Here is a 15944-nt window from a genome sequence, read left to right on the forward strand (position 1 = left end):
ACAATTTCTAATTGACTATAATCAAAATCTCACAAATTTTCCCATGGAAAAAAAAAAGTAAAAAAACCAACATTTTGTTTGTACAGTACATACACTGAAGCAGTGAAGCTATATATATGAAGCTGTATCGAAGTAGTTCGGGCAACATCAAATTTATTAACCCTAATCAATTCTAATGGTGCTGTCGAGGGTCTTTAATCTCAATTTTCCAATGACCATCAACATAACTAGCATTAGCTGCTCTAGCTCTCCATGTCTTCAAACTCTTATCCATCTTTTCTGTCAAACCACAAAAAGGTTGCAGCTCCTGCGGCATGGCATCATAGACTTGCCACCATCTCCGGTGAGCTGAGTCACACGCGAACACTCGACGACTCTCTACATCCCAATTACAGTCATAATCCCTGTAACACATCCATGGCTTCAACCCTAAATAATGCACTGCGTAAAGATCCTGAGCCATCACATGTTTTTCGATACTCTTTCCCTCGAAAGTTTTCAGTGCATTTAGCCACCAAGGGAGCCTATGCCACCAGGTAAAGATTTCATTTAGGAAACCCTGATCACCACCATTGTAAGGCTTGATTTTGAAGCTTTTTCGCATTAGGTATTCGAACATGCATTGAGATGGCTCTACAATCATCAAGCCGGAGTTGAAGAAGTGCTGGTGGTTCAACCCAGCAGATAATTGTGGGTATGTGAAGAAAATGTCTATGTTCTCTAGGACTAGAAGATCTGCATCGATGAAAATGACTTTGGAGTACTCAGTTAGTTGCCATACACGTAGTTTGCTGTAGTTCCACTCATTGTATGAACCCTTTAGGGAAAATACGCTTCGGATTCGTTGGATTTGCCTGACATCCCATCCGGCGGCTTGTAGGCCGGCGATGGATGTGGGAGTGATGGAATTGTCTGCGAGGAGGATTAGGTCTTTGGTGGAGTTGGTTCTTCTGATGCTTTGAGCCAAAGCTATTGCACCACAAACGTAGGCTTCTGAGGAGTGTAAGATTGTTACATAGGCGTATCTCCGGTATTCGAAATTCTCTGGTCTCCAAGCTTCTTTACCTGCCAAATGATCAAGTTAATTGATTAATAATTGGTAAAAATTTGTGTAATTCGATCAGTGTGAAAAGTGATTTTTAACCATTAAAATTTATATCAAGAAATACTCGCGATCGATCAGTTGCAAAATGTGAAAATGGTTTGATTCAAAATCACAACCACTCAACCAGAGATATCCTAAGAATGAGAGACCAAAAATCCCACTAAATTCCATAGCATATACTTGAGGAAATGCGAATGGTCCGATTGATATCAACCAATTTCACCTCACAGTTATAAAGTATTTTAAAACAAGGTCACCCAACATCCCGGCCGACCGTCTAGGCAGTGCCTAAGCACTCCAAGTCATCTCTCTGCCCAAGCAGCGTCTAACGAGTTGTCTAACTTTGGTTATATGTAGCTAGTGTTCTAAAAACAAGGTCATTCAGCCCACCTTGACGGGGCTTAGGCACCAAGCCTGCCCGAACCTTGGTTATAATGTAGAATTTTATATATATATAGAGGATCAGAAGCCGACGTCCGCACTCGGCTTAAAGTGCCGATGTCCGTCCGTTCTCCATCCTCCGGCGCTGGTGATGGCGCGCCTTCACCCCAGAAGACTCCAGCAGCGTCCCCGACCACTTTCCCTCCCCGGCGAGTCCATTTTTTTTTAGTTTCTGGCGAGCTCGACTTTGTTTGAAGTTTTTGGTGATCTCGCCGGAAAATTGGAAAAGCTCGCCGGGGAAGGAAGTGGTCGGGGACGCTGCTAGAGTCTTCTGGGGGTGGAGGCACACCGTCACCGGCACCGGAGGGTGGAGAACGGACGGACGTCCGCACTTTAAGACCGGTGTGGACGTCCGCTCCTCATCCGGCCTGTATGTATGTATATATATATATATATATATATTAAGTTCAAATTTCACTTTCTTTCGGATTTAAAAAGATAAATAAATAAAATGTCAAAGGAAGAAATTGCAGATTATCTTATGATTTGTATGGATAATTACCTGCTCGTGCATAACCAGAGGCAAGTTGGCATGTCCCAAAAGGCATAAGCACCTTCTGCTTCAGCCTCCCAAGCTCAGGCTTATAAACCCTAGAATCCCCTTGACGCATCACTAGGTCATCACATCTGAAAATCTCCACCATGGGATCACACGATCCGATGAACACAACGTACACCGTCCGGTGAGGAGCACCGAAATCAGGGTCCCTCCACCCTAGCCTCGCCGCCATATTCGCCAACACCAAATTCACTTGTAACCTAAACACATCCCTAATCCCTTGCTTTTCATCACCACTAGTCCCACATGGAACCTTTGCAAGTATAACATCGATGCCATTATAATCCTCAAACCTAGGCATGGGGATTTCCGGGCACTTTGGATGTTCCCATCTCTCGTCTTCGTCTATCCATTCTGGGAAAAAATCCTCCCACTTCCGATCACCTCCAACTCTATCGAAACTCACCGGAATCGGGTCTATATCTTCTGATCCTTGCATTAGTCGAATACGGTCGTGGTCTACGTTCACCAAACCGACCCTCATCTTTTTCCTACCCAATTTCTTGGCGACGGCCTTGAGGACGTTGACGGCGTTATCGGTTTGGTTCTTGAATTGTTGTTCTTGCTGCTGTTGGTGTTGAACGACGACGGAGTTGATAACGTTGAGTCTGAAAGATGAAACGAGGAGTACAAGGAATAGAGAGAAGATGAAGGCGTAGAGATAGAAGGGTTTTGAAGAAGAAGGAGAGGAGAGCTTCGAAGCCATCTGAGCATCACCACATTGGATGGTCATCTGGAATATTGGGGGTTTTGTTGGTGTGATTTGTAGAGAGTACAGATCGAGCATCAGTGAGTGGGAGCCTTAAAGGGCATTTAAGTATTGTAACGTACGTTAGGGTTTAATAGGAAGGTTTGCATGACTGTCATGTATACGTTGGCCATTCTTGAGTTAAGACAATGCATCTGAATATCTGATTCCAGATACGTATATATGGTATCCCTCATTCCCTTCTACAACCCCAAAGATAGAGCAAGTGAGATTATTCCATATACTTTGATCATGTATCAATGGTATATGAGACTTGCATACTCTACTTTGAATATGAATTAGAGTTTTCCTCTAATGCGTACATATATAGTAGGCCTTATATTCTATGTGATCGATTTCTATTAGGGCACTAGATCATACGTACAGCAGATAATCTTGCATAATGTTTCTCTTATTTGAGGGTTATGCAAAATTGAAGTAAAATCCTAGTCGATCGAAAACATTTAAGTGTTCAAATCATTATTCAATACCGGTACCAATAAGGTACGTAGATGATTGATACAACAAAGTTGTAGATATGAATTTCGCAATGAGATGCACTGTAAATCTTTTCCTACCGGGTCAAAATGAATCTCTATGAATTTAAATCTCTATTAATTCTAAATCATATATATCCTTGCCATTTTCATTCATTATTGATTTCCCATGTTAATGAAGTTTTGCTTTAGAAACAAATTCTCCACCGATGCTAACTTCACTACTCGAACATGCTCGACTTATGATATGTAGTCGCAGCGAGTTCATTCCCCTCATATTGGAAAAACTGATGAAAGTGTGAAATCTAAACCTGTTTTTTTTCTTTGGAAAATTGTGAAATTTTGAAATAGCAAAAGGAATAATACCTTGTAGCTAGGTTACTTGTAATATTTAAACTACTACATTAACCAGGTGGATATATAGTTTCAATTTTGGCGAATGAGATATTATGGTGGATATCTACAACATTTCAAAACGCTGCCACATGCATAAATGACATGTTAATTTGGAATAGAACGGCATCCAACTCATATACCAAGATTCAATGACATATACCAACCAGTAACAAAGATACGTTGAGATCGATACTGGCCTAATATTCTTATATATTTGTACCTCCCTTAGTTAACTCTAGGAAATCACTTGTGATGTATATATATAATGGAAGAACAACTCCAAAATCCCTCTTCAAATCACCATAAATCATAAATCCCAGATAGAAGATATAAAGGCAAGGTATTTTATTCTTCTTCTTATTCTTAATTTTGTACCCTCCAATTATCTGAAGAATAAATACGCTAGATTGATATAACATACACAAGAGCATATTTCTCTGTCACATCTGATCTCTAGAATGAAAAAAGAATATTCAGTTTCTTCATATTATTGTTAGGGCCACTTTATTCTCTTATTATTTCATTCTATAGAATTACATTTATACTTTACCAACCTTTCGGACAAAGTATATATATCTGTCTGAACTAAAGCTAGCTAGCAATGCAGCAAAAACAAGATTGGTCTGTAAGAATATATCTGTTGCATTCCAGTTAACTTTCCAATTGGTTCTTTTTTGTTTTGCAGCTTGATTTAAATCGGGACCTGGGGCACTGGATAGGATGGCTGTAATCTCGGGTTCTTTCTCATCTTTGGAGTTAGAGAAATATGGAGAAGGACTGCTTACAGAAAAACCGCGAGTTTTATCAGTCCTCTCTTCAATTCTGGAGAGATCAGTTCAAAAGAATGAGAAATTAGTAAGGGCATCAAAGATGAAGGACGTCGTTACAATGTTCCATGCATCAGAAGCTCCTGCCTTAAGCATTACAAAGTACATAGAGCGCATCTTCAAGTACTCAAGCTGCAGCAATTCTTGCTTTGTTGTTGCATACATATACATGGAAAGATTTCTGCAACGTACGGGGACTTGTCTCACTTCTCTCAACGTTCACCGGCTTTTAATCACCAGCATTCTAGTTGCTGCAAAATTTATGGATGTTGAGTAAGTGCCTCTCAGCCTATATACTATAGTTCGTTGCTTGTTATATGATTCTGAGCCATCAGGTTTCAACAATAAAGATCAAGTACTAGCTGTAGGTTCATGCTCATTTTGTGTGCGTTATTTTTATGTTTCTCATGGTGAATCTCAAAATCCACATGACCAAGTAAGTATGTGTGTGTGTGGACGTCCGCATTTATTCTTATGATGCGGATTTCCACTTTACACTCACTTTTAAATCGAATTTTCACATCTCTACCGTGTAGTATTTAGATACTAATGTATATATCATCTCTGCAAAATTTCAGTTAATTTGGTTATCATTAAGGCACTCAAAACTGCGCGCGTTTTTCTGTTATAAACATGAACGGTTCAAGTTCAACAGAATTATGTTTATCTATTGGTTTAATTGAGTTTGAGTGTCTTCATGATAACCAAATTGGCTAAAATTTTACAGAAATGATCTATACATTAGTATTTAAAGACTAGATAGTGGAGATGTGAAAATTCGATTGAAAAATGAGTGTAAAGTGAAAATTCGCACCATAAAAATAAATGCAGACATCCGCACCTGAGAAAATTTGTGTATATATATATATACAGAGCCATTCCACTAAGGATCCCTTATTGTGACTTATATGAGGGATTGAGCATTTGACAAACTTTTTTATCACATTTTTTTATCTTAATCGTTTAGCTTTTAGGTCTTAATATGTAGATCAATTCTACAAAATTTCAGCCAAAATGGTGATCATTAAGGTACTCAATACTGCAATTTAAGATTATAAGCATGAACGGTCCAGGTTTGGCAGATTTGATCCGTTCATTGCTTTAAGCTAGTTCGAGACCTTAACAATCATCATTTTGGCTGAAAATTTCCATAATTAATCTACTTATATAGACATATAAAATGAAAAGACCCTCATATAAGTGTCAAATAAGGAATCCCTTAATGGAATGACCCTGTATATATATATGTTGTATATATTCATGCACTAGTTTGTTCATTTGTATTGTGAATCATATTCTATGTATGTGATTATAGTTGTTATAGCAATGGCTACTATGCCAAAGTGGGAGGAGTGAGCATTGGAGAGATGAACAACCTAGAGATGACATTCTTGTTGAGTTTGGATTTCAAACTCCATGTCACCACAGAGATGTTTGAGAAGTATTGTCAGCAACTTGAAGATGTGGGAGGGCACCAAACTGGGCACTTCAGAAAGGTTCAGACCTTGAAAGATGATTGGACCATAATCGAAGCAACATTAACGCGCCATAGTCGAAGCAAACAAACAGTACTAGTGAAGTATCAGAAGGACAAGGCTTGTGTATTTTCATGGTTAACCTAATAAAAAAAAAAGATTATAGTGCTTACAATTAATATACAATAATATACAATATTATTGAATCATCAATAAAATTAAAGGTTTAATGTCAGGGTAACTTCTTTTAATTATGCATATCAGCATATGACAACATGAGATCGAGTTACATCTTTTCTTGGTGGCCTCCAATGCCTTCCTGTAGTTTGGCATTCTAATAATGTGGATGAATTGTCTCTACTACAATTGAAGAAAATCATAATCGTCCAATACATTGAGAACACCGTTGAATTAAGGGTTAAAGAAGAATTAGATTAACAAAATGTTAAATCATCAGACAGTTTGAACTGTCTGATTATTACATACAATTGAGCTGTCTGATTATTACATTCTATTACTATATATCATATATATAGCCTAAGCCCTTAATTTCTTGTATGTGAAACCATCATCTCATACAATTGTCTAAGCAATTATTCATCCAAGACATGAGATTTCTTAATCGCCAGCGTGATCCATGTTTGCTACAAACTTAATGGAACATGAGGACGTACGTGCACAAAATATTGTTTTTTTTGTTCTGATTCCAAGCTATCGTACGTGTTCCATAAAGCGAAAAGGCTTATTCCTCAACTGTTTAGAAATGTGTGTGCAACAACAAGTATATATCTTGCTCATTCAGCAATACATGCATGTCGAATTGTAGAATGATATTGTTATTGCTTTATTATTATTCTTAGGCACCAAGCTTCAACTAGAACCAATCATGTCCATCTTCTTCTCGAAACAGTTTCAAACTTAAACCATTTGAAGAAATAAGTGTCAATAAATTAAAAGAGTTGACACTTTGATGGACAAATATATATAAAGGTGGTCGGTAAATTTGTATCTCTAATTCGGCTTGTCGTTTGTAGATTACTTTTATGTAACTATAGATGTTATAGGATTCCATCAATGTTCAAACTATTCTAAAACAAATTGTTCTAGGTGTTAATGGTAAGGAATACAACGTAAACTTGTACTTGTTAGCATTGTGAATGTTGTGACTTTCTCCTATCGCTTTCATATTTTATCTGTTTGGAAATGAATGAATACACTAATTAGTCATCGAAAACAACTGAATTGAAATGTTTGGCTAAAACAGTCTTGGTTCATTATTTAACTTTTTTTTTTATTCATCGGTTGAGATTGTTTAAAATGCATGCTTAGTTTGCATGCATGTTGTAAGATTGTCACTGCAATATAGCTCATAACTGAAAGTGCTGTATGTTTTGTTTCAAATATGCTTTAGCGTCCAAGCACTTCTCTATCAGTTTTTGTATAGAAGCAACTCTATACAACTAAACTCTATACAACTAATACAATTATACAAGTGTTACAACTCTGGCGGGGACGTTGCAATGTGCACTCAAACGAAGCTACTGAAACCGAAAAACCAATGTGTGCACTCACTGTCTCACAATCACTGGAACAATGAAGCATATCTGGAACAATGAATCATATAGCGTAAAACATTCACTTGATTCCTATGAGATAGCATCTTGTGCCTGTAGGCACTCTTAATTCCTAAGATTCTTAAGTCTTAACCACCGACGCTATGGCTGGTTCAGCACTGGTTTCATGCTCATTGTGACCAAGTTAAAATAAAAAATAAAAAAATAAAAAAATGAAGGACCAAATTCTATAATGAATGTCAAATTGCAGAATATCGAGGTTGTTATAATTCGAGGAAGCCAGTTTTTTACACAAAGAAAAAGGTTAAGCTGCTTAAGCATGACCAAAATATGTCTGTCATGCTCTTTCAAGAGTTGGAAAACTAACACGACTTGCATGATGTGCTTCTAGTTTTTTTTTTTTTTTTTTGAAAGTAATGATGTGCTTCAGTTTTGTTTGTGTTTGTTTTGATTACTGTTTTGTGTGACAATAGATGTTATAGATTCGCTGAGTACGCCATGGCGGAATGCGGTGAACACTGAAGAGATCAACAAGCATCATCACCGAACGTTTATACTAGAAATATTGCACATTATAATCAACAAGAAGCGAACGAAGAATTGAGGATTACACTATTAGATCGGCACAAAACTACAATACAATTGCTAACCTGTAAACCCGTCTGAGAATGATGAACATCCACTGTTGAAGATCCATTCTAGTTGTTCAATGATCTATCTATGAAGATTAATTTTGATTGATTAGGTCTCCATCTGGTCAAAAGTTGTTTAAAATGCTTGATTCTTTTTTCTTTTTTCTTTTCTGAGAATGTTTAAAATGCTTCATTTGGCTCAAGTAATAGCCAAAATATTTCACTGCACTAGCTAATAACTCATTCCATCGTAGTTTCAGAGGACCTTTACCCATGGTAAGGAACTGGGTAACATAAGCACATTACATGTCTCGCTGTAGAGAAGGCAGGAGGTAGAAGGGTGTAATAATAGGATATATATATTCTTTTTGGCAATCTCTCTACAATTCAACCAGGGAATTTGAAGACGACAGCCTTGTGAAGCCATCAAGGTCGAGGACGTAGGCCTCCTAAAGAGCCAATCTTTCAATGAAAGCTTCATCATCCTTTAACTGGAGGCATTCTTCCTTGCAGCATAGACGCGGTAAGCCGCCAGTCCAACAATGGCCACTGCAGCTCCCACTGTAAGGAGCCAAACACATTCAACAACAGGCACAAATAAATTGATACTCAATGGGAAACAAAAGAATGAGGATTCAGAGAACCCCATAGATTAACAGGTGGAATATAAAAGACATCATACCTGAAACAAACATGAGCGAGCGGTTTATGAGCCTGTGATATTGCTTGCGACTCCTCCCAGCCTCCGTCTCGGGAATACTCAAATGTGGGTGCTCCGCAGCACTTACGATTTTACGAAATACACTGTTGAAATCACCCAACTTCGTGCTAATAGGTATAGGAGCCTCTGTTCCCATATCCTGACTGACCTGCATTAGTATTTAAAACATGTAACTTTTTGTTTCAGACAGTTGAATCAACTCTAATAAAGTGAGACAATTCCAATATAGCGCCCATCAGAGGTATATATTTCAAGCTCCAAAAAACCTTATCTGTCAATATGTAAGAGTCTACACAAACTTCACTCTTCAAAATATCATCTTTTGGTAATATTTATCATCAAGTTCTTTTTTCAGAAGAAAAATAGATGTATGTAGTCAATGGATAAATATAATACCCTTGTAGAATGCTGTATGGCCAATGGAAATGAATCCAGATCATCCTTAGCTGCAACAATGAGGCAAGGCACCTCAAAACCAGTATTCTCACCATGACTAGCAACTTCTACCAGCAACTCAGTTGCTCTCTTCCAAGACAATTCATCAGAACTAGCAAAGCAAAAGACTCCATAAGTACAAGGCATGAATTGCCAATTTTAAGGTAAAGAGATGTATGCACCTAACCTAAAGTAATGCACTTGGCGGATAGTATAGTAAGAAGTTATAGGTTTATATCCTCTTAAGGTCATCGATGTAACCTTTTCTCATACTGCAATAAATTCAATTAATTTTAGATATTCGATTTAATATGCCATTATGAGCCTATATTTCTTTCTTGCATGTACTCTTCACAGTTTTATGCTTGCAACCAGAACAATGGAAAAAAAAATGGCTAAAACATATCAATATGGAAGTGTATTAAGACTCGAGAAAAAGTGACTGCATCAGAAAGGTAAAGTGCTAGGTCAAATGGGAAAACTTTGCATAATGCACCCTATTAAAACATGACTTTAAATATCATAACGAAGAGACATTTTAAGGTACAATAAAGCTACAAATCTGGAACAGACACTTGAATGTACACAAAAGAAACAACTGTTACTGTTGTACTAGTGAAACTCATACAGCATCCATTACATTATCAGATGCAATCATGCAACCAGTAAGGATTTATGCAGGTAGTACCTGTCGTGAACAAATACAGCTATGTCACAAGCAGCCAAAGCATCTTTACTAGACAGTAATTTGCTAACTCCATCTTCGGGAACTTCTCTCAACACTAGGAATTTCTTGGTTCCCTGTGAACAGTTGTAGTATTACAAACTTGCTCAAAGAACAAATAATAGAACTCAGAATATTTAGCTCAAACGTATATGTATTACATACACACACACATTATAAAGTGACTGCCTTCTTAAAGCGACTCTTAATTTAGAGCTATCCTCACAGTTCATCTACATGTCTCACCGACATGCATTTAAACTTAATGTTAAAACAAGCATAGACAACATATTGGATATTACTACTATCAGTGACTGACACTACAGTAGCTGGTCAACCACTCAACCTATACATACTGGGACACTATTAATGGGTGCTCTCTAAAATACGAAGTAATCAAGTTAACATACAATTCACTCAGATACAATACCACAAGAGAACGGCATATGTATCTTGAAAACAATTTCGAAATACATTAGATATCCCATACAGTCTGGTTACAGTATCTGGTTACGTTTGCCTTATATGTAGATGTGCATAAGAGAAGGGAAAAAGGGACAAGCATACTCCATGCAACTGCTAAAGAGTCTTAAGACACAAGATGCATGTTTGACAACTTACCCCAGGCTGATCAACATGGTTAACTGCATAACGTTCCTCGGTGGTGGGATGATAGTTATCAGAAAATGGCCTGCATTTCCAGTTACCACTGATCAATTTACACAATTAGAAAAATTCCCACAAGAATCAGAAATGAACAATGTTTCTTGAGATAGACCTTCCAAGAAAAGAATCCAACAATGCAGACTTTCCAGCCTTCTTTGGGCCGAAGACGAAGCATTGGAAGACATTTCTTTCTGATTGTTGTTTCTTGCGATCTAAACGCCTTTTCCTAGTAACACGGATTGCAGAGGAAACATCACCAGCATAACCAATGTATATAAGATTCTCCATGGTAGAAGCTGGGTTTAGGAGTGTCATGAGGGCCCACTGAAATTACACGTTTTCACCAAAATTTAGGCATACAGGAGAAAAATGACAAAAATTATTTACATATGCATAGTGCACGTCATAAAGTACAAATATGTTTGAGTAGATACAAGTATAACAATTTGATGAGACATGGGAATTCAATTGTAATCTTTTACAATTGATTTTTTTTTTTTAAATTATTGGGTGGGGGAATATTGTGTGGCAGATAATACATACCTGTGACAAGAACCCGTCAAGTGAGAGGCCTCCAAATGCATTTCTCTCTTCAGCTTCTTTGTATGGAAATTCACTAAATGGACTGCAAATCCAAAGGCAACACTTAGAAGATGCCAACATATTCATAAGTAGTAATACTGATCAAAGTTCAAATATTGAAGAAGCTTTCAACTGAAAACTAACATTTAGATAGAGCAAATAAGTTCTGATCATCTATCTATATAATAGACATAGCAAGTTGATTGTAAATTGAAGAGATATAACAGTAACATAATACCACACAAGCAAATACACAAAATGCAATCTCATAAATAAGTAACCAACAGGTTGCAAACAAACATAAAAATGATGATTCTGAGGAAGAAAAATACCTTACAGGAGCAGTCGAAAATAGTTCTTCCAGTTCCCGTGGTCGTAGGGCCCCGTCCTGGTGCAATAACAGCATACTTACGATAAGAATAGGACGAACACAACTAATGCATAGAGGAAATTGTATGATAAATCACCATCAATATAACAGCATGATAAAATAAAAAGCAGCTTTTGAAAATAAGCATATAATAAGACATACACGGTCATCGTCATATAAGTTAAATGTTGCACTCAGAAAATCGATTGCTTCATTTGTCAGCTCCACACTCTGCATATATGACGAAGTATACATCAACGTCAAACGGCTTTACAAAATGGAAACAGAAACAATAATGGAACTTCACAAATGTTACGGACTTAAGCTGGCATGATAATAGCACATCATGGAAGGGGATAAGTTCAAACACCTGAATGAAGTTGGCAGACAATCTATTATTCAAGATCAGGCTCAGTATTGAGCCCTCAAGGTCCAGCTTAAAGCAATGTTTATATGTACACTTATACCATGTTTATCTAAAGAATCATTGATTAACCAATGCATGCGTGCACATATAATAGCTGGAGATTTAGTTCTGACCCTTTAAGTCAATTCAAAATCAACAAAGAGTGTACTTAACTAGTAGGGACTCTAGCACTCATTGAACTCAGACCAAACTTAAAGGTCGTAGTGTAAAAGAGAACATGCTAGGTTACTAAATTCTTGAAAATGATTACCCAAAACAAGATGAATCTCCTATTTTAGTTTTAAGAATATCAGCACTAGATAAAAGCATCTACACAACATAAAAATAATAACTCAATGAAAACTTACCTGGTCTGAAGTCCGTTTTGGGATATTTGGAATTAGTTCTTCTGAAAGTCGTATATCATTGTTATAGCCAAACTTCCTGAGAACAGTCCAAGTTGTCTCTAGACGTCCCTTCTCTATAAATAGTGCATGCAGGAAGAGGAATCCTGTCAGTGTAAGCCCCTGGTCATTGACTCCTTCTGGTAACTTCTCTTGCACAACCCTCTTCACACCCACTATTTCAGAAGGTTGTAGTGGAGCATTGAAACATTTAACCTGTTGCAATAAGTTTCCAATTTCAACGTATCTCAAACATTGATTCCATTAATTTAGCTAAGAAAAACTGAGAATCTATACACTAATACCAATATGTAACATAGACTCTAGGATTTTGAAGAACACTTAGAATAGAACGTATTTAACTTGTTGCATAACAGATAAAGAGAACCTGGAAATCATTCAATTCTGGATCACTAAGGGCACCATCCCTGTCATGATCACAGAGAATGAATATCCGCTTCAAGGCTCGCACGCATTGGTCCTTCAAAGTCTGTGTTTCCTGATCGAATAATGGGGCTGTTGGGTGAAGAACAGCTTTTTGTGCATAGTAAAAAACCTCTGGAATCTGCAAAAACAGAAATAAGTCAAAAGTAAAGACTCCAAGTGATAGAATGTCATTGCCAAAATAACAAGAAACTAGTTGCAAAATAAAGTCATTTATTCATCCCCTTTTCTTTGAACAATGAACTGAAATGCAGATGCATGCTACTAATGAAAAGTTTATGGGAAACTTTAAATACATTTAGTCCCCTTGATCAAGGGACAACCCAAATACATAATGAAGTATAAAGAAGTGCAACATACTGTGCATGCTGAATTGTACAAAATAGTGACATTTAACCAGCAAAGAATCGGGAAATAGAAGATTCATTTCAGTATACCTGAATATGTTTAAATGCCGAACACTCTATGCAAGTTTCAATTTCCCGAAACTGTTGCATTATTGGTGACATCACTTGCTCCAGGCTCACCTCGTGGTTCTCATCTCTCAAATCGAGCTTACAACCAACGACTATAACAGGAACCCTTACCTGCTCACAGAATTTCATATTTTCCCATCATAAATACATGCTGAAAACCAAAGCACCACTTCTCTAACAGATCAAAGCAATATTTAATGTTCCATTTTCACAGTGATATCTGTTACGATTAAGGTTTTCATTCAACAGTGCTCTCTCCTCTTTGTTTTTCATAACGACACACATGAGGATGAAATAATAACACAAACATTCACCTCTAGCTGACGAAGCTTTGGAAGCCAAAAGGTACTCAACCGGTCAAGTGTATGAGGCTGATCACAAGCATAAGTTAGCACAACTGCATCAGCAGCCTTCAAATCTTCCGCAACTTTAACATTATCTTCCGGCCTGATTAAGAAAACAGAATAAACATCAGCACCAAACTTTAGATCTTAGCAGGAAATTAGCCAACTCTATAAAGTTCATACACGTTACAACTTAACAAGACAAATATCAAACTCCGAAGAGTTCTCAACCCTAAATCTAAATCTAGTTTCCTTCCTACATTTTCCGGCAAAATCAAATAGAGATTTCAAACACACAAGCACTTGCAGTTCAACAACACATTCGCTTCCGAACTTCCTACACTCTTTGATCCACTAAAAGCAAACCATTTCAGTGCACCGGAGTTCATACTTAGAAGAAGTATCAATAATCGTAATAGGCACACGCTCGGGGTAGAAATCTTCAGGCAACCGTGTAGGCGGCAGCAGCGGAGGCACATTCGCCGGATAGTTCTCCGCCGCCGCCGTCACAATCAAGCTCGATTTTCCAGTCCCCTGGTCTCCCGCCACCACAATCCGAACCGCCGTCCGGCCGCCGTGGTGCTGGTTCGCGTTTCCAGCTGCAGTTCTCGCCATTCGGAACTGCAAAACCACCAAAAACCCTAACAAATCAAACTCCACTACTGAAATCGCAACCGGAAAACTCAGAATATTACCGGAAAAAAAAAGTAGAACGCCGGAATCGAACTCAATCCGGAATAAAATTTATGAAGCTTAAGCTTACGAAATTTATGAAGGAGAGTGAGGGAGGGCGATGGCAGAGATGTAATATACCTGAAGTATGAGGGGCTGATCGATAGGGAGATAAAACCCAGGGAGAGAGATAAACCCTAGGGGAGGTGGTGGAGGTGAGGCTGCTGCTTGTTACAGAAAGTGGAAAGAAGAATGAAAATGTCTTTTTCTGTTTTATATTTTTCAGAGGCGCTGGTGGTTTTGAGCGGTGGCTGACATGTAGGACGGTGTGGCTTATTAGGCAAGCTGAGTTGTGCGGTTGGTGGGGTTGGGCGCCACGTCAGGTTTGGATTAATTATGGAGCAAGTTAGTTTAATAAAGCTCTAATTACATAGTAATTACAGATTGGTAATTTTATTTTGTGTTTTATTTTTAAATTAATTTATATTAGGATTTGAAATTCACACACCCTAAATTGAAATTCACACACTTTTTTTCTTTTTTGGTTAACACATTCATAAAAAAATAAAATTTAAGTCATTAAAAGACAAAATTCAAATTAGTAAAAAAAAAAAAAGTGTTGATTTCATAACCTTTTATATTTTATCAAATGATTGGTACTTAGTTTCTAAGCGAGTGATTATGGGTTGACGATGATGAAGATGTTTGAAAGTTGACTGAAGTGATGTGATAGTTATGGATTTTTCTAGTTATATTCTAATATCTAATTATTGAGTATGAGAATAAATGACCTACTCCAACTTGAAATTTGTAGTGATGTGTAGAAATGAAAGTTGTTTATGCGAGTAAATCAAGAATTAAAACACAATGTTATTGTCATTAGTGACACATTTTACCTGGAATGACAACATAAATCAATAAAAATGGACTGATTTTATGAGATTTTATGCGTTTACTAGCATACGTACGTATGACAAAGTAATTTGATTTATACATTTATTAAACACATATAAAGATCTTGGAATGAGTACATGTCTCACTATTACGAGGAATTGATTCTCAGGTAACCCTTAACTTGATATCCAAATAAACGTGCTATGAGTTCTTATTACGTTTAATTATTAGAATTATCAATGTACCAAAGATATCACTCCAAACTTATCAATCTAAACATGATATTTCTTTGTCATGTTGGCCTCTGGACCAACACAAAGAGGCCACACGTACTATTATACAAAATGTTATGCATGTTTGCTTGAAATAGTCTAAATATTCTTATTTCTGCCATGCTATATTTCGGATCCGGCTCCTCTAAAGTGAGGAGTCTGTGGATTTAATTAAAGTTCATAAAATCTGGACTTTTTGTATAATCTAAAGGTTATGAAAATTGACACGTCAGTCTTTTATTAAATTTTTATTTTTATTCTTAACCATGGTTAAAGGTTT

General features: G+C 37.1%; 3 protein-coding genes across 3 annotated transcripts; 1 reads left to right on the top strand and 2 right to left on the bottom strand.

The window, feature by feature from the left end:
• Positions 1 to 172: 172 nt before the first annotated feature.
• LOC101296024 (putative UDP-glucuronate:xylan alpha-glucuronosyltransferase 4-like) lies at positions 173 to 2838 on the bottom strand. Its single transcript, XM_004304949.1, has 2 exons — positions 2049 to 2838; positions 173 to 1065 (listed from the first exon to the last, which is right to left on the bottom strand). Exons 1-2 carry the CDS (start codon positions 2836 to 2838, stop codon positions 173 to 175), a joined length of 1683 nt encoding a protein of 560 aa, XP_004304997.1.
• Positions 2839 to 4466: 1628 nt separating this feature from the next.
• LOC101296311 (cyclin-P3-1-like) lies at positions 4467 to 6195 on the top strand. Its single transcript, XM_004304950.1, has 2 exons — positions 4467 to 4846; positions 5889 to 6195. Exons 1-2 carry the CDS (start codon positions 4467 to 4469, stop codon positions 6193 to 6195), a joined length of 687 nt encoding a protein of 228 aa, XP_004304998.1.
• Positions 6196 to 8377: 2182 nt separating this feature from the next.
• LOC101297455 (mitochondrial Rho GTPase 1-like) lies at positions 8378 to 14724 on the bottom strand. The gene is made up of 15 exons (XM_004302384.1): positions 14640 to 14724; positions 14218 to 14447; positions 13797 to 13929; positions 13444 to 13593; positions 12951 to 13127; positions 12527 to 12778; positions 11915 to 11983; positions 11715 to 11770; positions 11344 to 11425; positions 10913 to 11124; positions 10756 to 10825; positions 10099 to 10211; positions 9372 to 9522; positions 8937 to 9123; positions 8378 to 8815 (listed from the first exon to the last, which is right to left on the bottom strand). The coding sequence occupies exons 2-15, from the start codon at positions 14439 to 14441 to the stop codon at positions 8742 to 8744; spliced, it is 1950 nt and encodes a 649-aa protein (XP_004302432.1). The 5' UTR covers positions 14442 to 14447; positions 14640 to 14724; the 3' UTR covers positions 8378 to 8741.
• Positions 14725 to 15944: the final 1220 nt, after the last annotated feature.

The sequence above is a fragment of the Fragaria vesca genome, linkage group LG6, assembly GCF_000184155.1.
Source record: "Fragaria vesca subsp. vesca linkage group LG6, FraVesHawaii_1.0, whole genome shotgun sequence".
NCBI lineage: Eukaryota > Viridiplantae > Streptophyta > Magnoliopsida > Rosales > Rosaceae > Fragaria > Fragaria vesca.